Here is an 8,606-nt window from a genome sequence, read left to right as displayed (position 1 = left end):
AATGCACCTTGAGATTTCTTGACAGTTAAACATGTCAGATAAGATCTGACTTTATAACAAGTCAAACTGATAACAGCCAAAATGAAAACTTTGAGAATGTCATTTGAAAGATCATGCTGAAGACTTTCTACTGGTCTTTTCTTTAGATGCTTTTCTATAGCTTTTGCCATTTTTAAAATCCCAGAACAAGTACATCAAGAAGAAACCAGCATGATTGTAGGTTTAGTGGGCCTTTTATTTCACAATCCTTCCAAACATTAAAAAAAAAAAAAAAAAAAAGGTACAAAAAAGGAAAAATTCACCAAATCCCCCTCCCCTTTTCCATGAGAAAGAAATATGTAGAATTGGTCTCAAAAGTGCATCTCTCCAAGGTACAGTGTAGGGAAAACAATCTCAAATTGACAGGTCTGTACCTCTTCCACTTATCTAAAAATCTCACACAGTCTGGCCGTCACAAGCTTCCACAGTGTTCCCAGAGCAGCAGGCCCAAGAGAGGGCCGACAATGTGACGTGGGTCAGAGCACTTGCTTCACTAAAGATTGGAATATAATTTATGTCTCCTGCAAGAATTCCCTCCTTGGTTGTTGGGCTGTGATTGTTTATAACTCAGACTTCTTCTTCTTCTTTGACTTCTTGTCATCCTCTTGAACCACCACTGTGTTTGTCGCTTCTCTCTTTAGGTAGGAAATGAAGTCGCTGACTTCACGACCTCCCTGAAAGTCAAATAAGACTGATGAGGATTCATTCTCGATGGACTTCTAAGTTTGCATTAACCAAAGTCAAATAAACAAACCTCATATTTCTTTGGATTGTTCTTCTGACCAGCTGGGGAGAAATAGATGGTGGGGAATCTGAAAGCAAAGAGTCAAATGATCAATAATCAAAACCTTAGCAAAAATTCAAACTACAAATGAGACCAAAAAAACACCACCATTCTGGCAGACAAGAAAGATAGATGGATAGACATACCCTCTAACTTCATATGGAGAGGGGACATCGTTAGCGGTGGCATCCATCTTCGCGATGATGATGTTTGGATCATCAGAAAGCTGTGAAAAAGATAACATTTATAATACAGTGAAGCAAAAGCTGCTGTTCAGGTCAATATTTCATAGCGATCAATATAATAATCGAGGTCTAAAAACTCACCTTCTCTCCAAGTTCTTTGTATTTAGGCTCCAGGCTCTTGCAGTGTCCACACCAGGGGGCGTAAAACTCGATGAGAACGTCTTTGCTGTCATCATTTACAATTGAGTCAAAGTTCTCAGCCACAAGAACCTGGAATGATATGGATGAAGTTAGGTTATGTAAACTGGTTTAAAAAAATAAAAAATTAAATATAAAATAAAAAATTAAATATAAAATAAAATTTAAATATATATATATATATATATATATATATATATATATATTGTAAATATGATAATTTAATTATACAAATATATAATTATTATAATGTAAAATAAAGTAAAAATAAAAAAATGATTACTACTATTATTAATAATCAACGCTGAAAAAAAAAAAAAAAATCCTCTGACGCACCTTCACAGGGCCATCATTGTTCTCAGGAATGGGCTCAGATTTGAGGTAACGCTTCAGTTTCCCATCAAAATAATCTTGCAGGAACTTCTCCAAGGCCTTTCCATCACGACTGCAGACACAAAAGAAATAGATTTTTTTACTTGCCTAAAACAAGGTTTGTGTGGGGGAAAAAAAAAAAAAAAAAAAAAAAAACTTACGAGAACTCCTCTTTCATGACGTATTTGTCTCCCTTGGCAGTACGGATGCCGACGAGAGGCAGCTCTCCACTGCTGCCGTCCAGACCCAACTCAGACACGTCATGACTGAAGCTGTTCTTACTGGCCACAGCAAAGCTGAGCGTCTTCCCCTGATCCAGGAAACTCTTGGCCACCTTCATTACCCTAGAGAGAGAGAGAAACATTATCAGAGCCTGATCACAATCAACACTTCTGCTTCATTCAGAAAATAAAAATATTTAGATTTCAGTATTTGAGACAGTCAACCCAAAATTTATTCAGACAGCTTGAACATTTCATTCATTAATACGGTTTATTCACTATAGTTTAATAAAATATGACAAGATCTCAGAGTTAAACTGTGTCAGAAAGCATTAAATCTTAATCATGTCAGATAACACGAGCAAAACATGGTCCGGTCAAAGTGTCTGAATTTTCGGTTCCACATTTTGACAAATTTATTAAAGAATAAAATAAATTGGCAGTCCACTGTATGAAGAATTTTTGGGTATAATATGTCACAGTTTACTTTATTTTGCGATCCTCACTTACATAAATGAACTATAGTGTCCTGCACACACTAGTACAAATATATCAAAAATATCTGAATCATTTTTGGTTTGACTGCATGTATGTGTGTGTGCGCGTGTGTATGTTTTAGTATTACTGAGATATTATTGTAGTTTCAATTAATACTTTGAATACGTTTTTATTTTTATGATTTTATTAATTGTTTTGTATGTTTTTGAGATTTGTATTCGTTATTGTTATTTAAAATGTCTATATCATTTATTTATTTTATTTTAGTCTTATTTTAGAAGAAAGTTAAACTAAATAAAAATAAATGGAAACTAGCTGAAATAGAATAATTTACGGAAGAGGATTAGGGCCAAGCAATAATAAATTAAAACCATCTCGAGATTAAAGTTGTTAAATTACGAGAACAAATTCGTTAAATTTCGAGAAAAAAGTCGAGATAAAATTGAGAAAAGTCATAATTTAACGAGTTTATTCTCAACATTTTATCTCGACTTCTCGAAATTTATAGACATTTTTCTCATAATTTAACGAATTTGTTCTCGTTATTTAACGACTTTTTTCTCGTAATTTAATGAGTTTATTCTCAACATTTTATCTTGACTTTTTTCTCGAAATTTAACGACATTTCTCATAATTTAACAAATTTGTTCTCGTAATTTAACGACTTTTTTCTTGTAATTTAATTACTTTATTCTCAACATTTTTAGACTTTTTTCTCGAAATTTAACAAGTTTATTCTCAACATTTTATCTCGATTTTTTTCTCGAAATTTAACGATTCTTCTTCTCGTAATTTAATGAGTTTATTCTCAACATTTTTAGACTTTTTTCTCGAAATTTAACAAGTTTATTCTCAACATTTTATCTCGATTTTTTTCTCGAAATTTAACGATTTCTCTTCTCGTAATTTAATGAGTTTATTCTCAACATTTTTAGACTTTTTTCTCGAAATTTAACAACTTTAATCTCGAGATGGTTTTATTTTTTTATTATTGCTTGGCCCTAATCCTCTTCCGTAATAAATAAAGTTTTTCTATATTTCATTTTATTTATGTTAAATTTTATTTTATTTTAAGTAGCGAAAATGTTATGGTTTTTGTTTTATAAAATACAAATAAAATAATAATATATTTTTTACTTTTTTAGACCAAAGGAATTGATTTGGGGAAAAAACTACTACTACTAATTAACATTTTAAGGTTGTTGTTTTTTTTTTGATCATTGGAATTTGAAATATACAGATTGAAATAAAAAGCCAAAATATTTCAATGGCCCAAAGAAACCATTGACAAAAATGATTTGAAGTTGTACCTGTTCCTCCAGTAGTTGGAACCCTTGGGGTTCTTCTCATAGTCCACATCATAGTAGGCCACCAACAAGTCTTTGCCTTTCAGCTGGTCTTTGTTGTCATCAGTCATGTGGGGACAGATTCCAAAACTGGCATATGATGAGAAAGTAACTGATTAAATATCTGATACATCAAATAGATCAGAAAAGAATGCAGATTTGAGCAACTCTGTGCAACATACATGTTGTCCTGAATGAACTTCTTGATCTTTGCACTTGTGAACTTGTCCTCAGTGAACTTCACACTGCCGTCTTCAAATTTGTTGCTGAGATGAGGTGGCCGGAACAAAATAATTCCCCTGCAATGTGCATTTATATAACGTTTTTTAAATTAGAAATTATGAATTTCTCTGTGAAACAAACCAAAAGCATTAGGAACAGAAAAATGCCACATACTCTCCATCAACATCATGTTTCTTCAATAAGTCCTCAACGTTAGTGTGGGCGAAACGGTAGGACTCTCTGAAAGCACTGGCCGCCTTCAGGAACTCTCCCTGAGCAGTGCTTCCTCCATCAGCGAAGAAGCCTGGAGACACGGAGAACCATTAATACTGTATTAAAATTAACACAGTATAATCAGGGCTAATATGAGGCTACTACTAAATAATACCAGCACTTACCCACGACACTGGCATCACGGTCCCCGATGAACTTCTCAAACTCAGCCTGACTCTTGAGCTCCACCGAGGCTGGGCCTGCCTGCTTCTTCAGGTGGCTAACAATTCCATCTGTCGGAGTAATGAAGAAACAGAGACATTAATAATCTGATACAGAAACTACTTAAAGCATCACTTACAAGAAATGAGAACATGCCTGCTGTCCTGGGACCATCGTAGCCACCAGAATCATCTCCGTCTCTGAAAATCTTCAGGGTTGGGTACCCGCTCACGCCATATTTGCTGCACACATTGGAATTGGCGGTACAGTCCACCTAGATCATATCGGAAATGAACATTAACAGCAATCCTCCACCAGACCCAAGACTTTGGCAGTTTGATATGCGCTACGAACCACTGATTCGAAACAAAAGATTCGCAAAGCTTCATTAAGCAGTGTTTTAAAATCTTCCATCACTAGATATTGTTGAAATAAAGTCGTTATTTTGTTTTCTGGTGCAAAAAAAATATTCTCGTTGCTTTATAATATTAAAGTCGAACCACTGTAGTCACATGAACCGTTTTAAATATGTCTTTAGTAGCTTTCTGGGCATCTGAAAGTGTTAATTATCTTGCTGTCAATGCCTCACTGAGCCATCGGATTTTATCAAAAATATCTTAATTTGTGTTCTGAAGATGAATGGAGGTCTTACGGGTGTAGAACGACATGAGGGTGAGTAATGACAAAAAATATTTTGGGGTGAACTAACCCTTTAAATGCATGTTATTTGCAATTAAATGAAAATGCATTACAGTTTAAATTTATATTAAATACAATTCGCTGAACTTTAGAGTGCTTTTTTCAACTCACTTGGATAAGACTTAAGTACATCTTTATATGCAACTTCATAATTATCTCTATTATCTTTGAAATATGCTTAAAGTGTACTGCTGAATATAATACACTTTAAAGTATTTTTTATTGAAAGGTTTATATTTAAATACATTATCTGCAAGTGCAGTTTTTAAAAATTAACTTTTAAGATTTGAAGTGCACTATAAGTGCACTTTTTTCACAAGGGAAGGCCAAATTCATTTCAAATAGGTCTTCAATGCAATATGGCAACCTGAAAAAAATATATATATTGAGAATATGTAAAGGTACTCCAGTAAATTTGCAGGGCTGAATATCAATACCTTAGCAAGTGGGACAATGCCTTTTAGTCGAGTGGCGGCTGCCTCATACTCAGGGGCAAGACGTTTGCAATGGCCACACCTAAAAAAGTGAACATAAGGTTTATTATTTTGTAAAATTAGGCTGCTAAAACAGAATGATAGAATGAAAAAAAATATACAATGAAAGTTAAAAGTGACTTGATAAGAAATATCCTTTTCACAACATCAAAAACAAACCAAAAAAGAAACAAAATATTAATTTTTAGTTGAACTCTCCCTTAGTTTCTCTAGACTGTATATGAGATCTGAGGCACCTATAAATCCAGTCAGTGTAACTCATTGATAAGTTAGCAACGCTGAACCACGTAATCGAGCGCCATCCAATCACACACGGCCAGCGAAACTTCATTGACCAATCAAAACGTTACAACGTTGGGCGACCGAGCCTCCAAACATCCTTGTTCCCGCCCACATCTAAGATCTCTATCTAATCAACTGCATACTACCAAAAGCATTAAATTTGACACTTTAATATTTAATGACCTGCAAATGTATCTAAAATGCAACTATTTTACACGGAGAACAAACAATTAATAATTTACAATGTGCAGAATACGAGTCCTTAAAGGGCCAGTTGACCTAAAATGAGAAGTCATCATCCGTAACCCAGTCTCATGTGACTTGAATTACTTGATTTCACCTCATGGTATTCAAAAATAAGATTTGTGCGGAACGTGTGGGACAAACAGCAAAGTAACCCACGAGCTAGCATCAGCAAAGAAGAGGAAAAGCTACAAACAGGAAGTGATTGATATAATTAGCTTCATCCATAACTATGGAGCCACATGGATTCATCCTGATCCCAGTGCGCTTTTAAAAATCATTACCACTATATTTGCATTCCCAGATTGCTTATAAATATCTCGCGACTTTGCAGACTTATAAATTGACTATATGACTGGTTACTTTCGCTTTAGCAAGCTTGGCTTGCAGCATTATTAAAAGTCCCGTGTATGCATGCCGTTGCTGGGTAGGTTTGGCATCTTGAAAAGAGCTTAATACATACATTTATTGTCATTTATAAGCAACTATGGTGCATTAGCTTATATTAGTTACCTAGAGTAAACCCTAGTGCATTAAAAATCTAAATCGCATGGAGAAAACACAATTAAAAGCCAGAATGGTCTCACACTCACCAGGGCGCGAAGAACTCCACCAGAATGAGGTCGTGATCTCCGATTCTGCTGTCAAAATCATCATCTGTGAACTCGAGCACATCACTCGCGCGCGCGGCCGCTGCAAAAGCAGCGACAAATAGCACAGCCAGCATCATTTCAAACCCTTTTCAGTGCAACAGTGAAGGGAATGTTTAATATCCTGGCAGCCCTCGGTTAGTTGCTTCTTTTTGAGGTGATGCTGTATTAAGGAAGGAGTGCCCAACAGAAAGGCCCGCTGTATCTGGCACCCCGCACTCAATGAAAGAGAAAGCGCAGACGGACGGATGTGCAAACCCGGAGCTCTTCAAAGTAACCAAAGTGTGGCATCTCACTATTGGATTCTCAGCCGCGTCAGGCTGTTGTAATCAGCCAATCAGAGCTCGGGAAACACACGCTTCCGGGTGGGGAAATCATCCTTTGCAAGCTACAAGGAAAAATAGTTGCCTTTGTTTGTTTTTAAAATATAATGTGTCATAGATAGATAGATAGATAGATAGATAGATAGATAGATAGATAGATAGATAGATAGATAGATAGATAGATAGATAGATAGATAGATAGATAGATAGATAGATAGATAGATAGATAGATAGATAGATAGATAGATAGATAGATTCTTTTTGACATAAAATACAATTTACTGTGATATCTATTTTTTAAATGTGTAAAACCACTAAATTAGTTTATGTTCCTGAAGTCCACCCGGTTACTGCTGCCCTTTAAAATCTTAAGCATGTGCCCCAAATCATGTGACATCATAGAATTGACATCATTTCCTTGGAGGGAAAGAACCCCAAGAACAATCAGTCATAACATTTGTTTCTTTGTTTTCTTTATTTTTAGAAGACTTATCTAAAATATGTCCACAAACATGAAGTGTCAATTTATACTGGAGGTGAAAATGTTTGATATTGTATACATATACACTCCCTGCCCTCCAAAAGTTTGGAAACACCCCTGGCAAAGTGTGGTTTTGGACGATATCAGCATAAATCCTTATCATTTTTTGGTGCAAATACATTACAGTAACTTGACATTATCATTGAAGACCAGCAATAATAATTTTCATTTTGATTACATAATAATAGCAATATATACATGTCAAAGTCAGACATGCCCCTTTGCCAGCTGTGATGTCTGGTTACTGGTTTAAACTTGGCCCAGGTTTGTGAAAGATTTTTGGGTCAGCACACCTTAATATCTTCAACTATTGATTGCTAATTTAAGTTTAGAAAACAGTGAACCAATTAGAACCTAGATAAGGTCAGATAGCTGCTAATGGTGGATATTTTGATGAATTGAAAATTTAGGTTTTTTCTATGTATAAACTGTTTATGTAATAAAATGTGTTTTCGTAGTTTGTGTTGGAAAATGACTATATGGCTGACTTAAAATGAATCTAAAATGAAATTAAAATGTTCCTTTATTAAACATGTTAATAAATGTTAATTTTCAAGATATTTTGGGTTCATTTTAAGTAAGCAATACTGTAATTTTACATTTGATTATTCAAATTCTGTTGTAGGCTATGAATTTATCTGAATGCCACTGTTAGTAGCCTACATCTTCCTGAAAAACCTAAAGCACTATTTTAAATTTCACTGACCTTTAAAATTACTCATATCATGATCATATCACCCAGCTATAATCATGTTAAATAATCGTTTTTTCAGTATTGAGCAAAATAATCATGATAATCGCCATAATCGAGCAGCCTTAGTTTGAATAGAAGCCTAAATTAAATCTGTTCAGCGTATAAAGTGATTGTGTCTTGTTTGTGCCACACACAATTCATAAATGTTGTTCATTGACTTTTCATGTGCCTCAAGAAAACATGAAATATATTTACGTGAATGTCTCTGCATTTTCCAAATGCATCTGTTTATCTTTATGTTAGTATAGATCTTTTGGAAGTTTCTGTATTCTTCAGGTGGGACAGATCCATAAGTTGAACTCAAAAACATCTAAGAAGAG

At 34.6% G+C, this 8,606-nt stretch overlaps 1 protein-coding gene across 1 annotated transcript; it reads right to left on the bottom strand.

The window, feature by feature from the left end:
- Positions 1-214: 214 nt before the first annotated feature.
- Positions 215-6,923, bottom strand: pdia3 (protein disulfide isomerase family A, member 3). Its single transcript, XM_067379283.1, has 13 exons — positions 6,612-6,923; positions 5,437-5,515; positions 4,457-4,574; positions 4,264-4,371; positions 4,040-4,169; positions 3,826-3,942; positions 3,608-3,733; positions 1,740-1,922; positions 1,543-1,651; positions 1,150-1,278; positions 970-1,049; positions 794-851; positions 215-713 (listed from the first exon to the last, which is right to left on the bottom strand). Exons 1-13 carry the CDS (start codon positions 6,746-6,748, stop codon positions 600-602), a joined length of 1,488 nt encoding a protein of 495 aa, XP_067235384.1. The 5' UTR covers positions 6,749-6,923; the 3' UTR covers positions 215-599.
- Positions 6,924-8,606: the final 1,683 nt, after the last annotated feature.

Source organism: Chanodichthys erythropterus, chromosome 24, assembly GCF_024489055.1.
Source record: "Chanodichthys erythropterus isolate Z2021 chromosome 24, ASM2448905v1, whole genome shotgun sequence".
Lineage (NCBI taxonomy): Eukaryota > Metazoa > Chordata > Actinopteri > Cypriniformes > Xenocyprididae > Chanodichthys > Chanodichthys erythropterus.
This window is presented reverse-complemented; position numbering and strand designations above follow the sequence as displayed.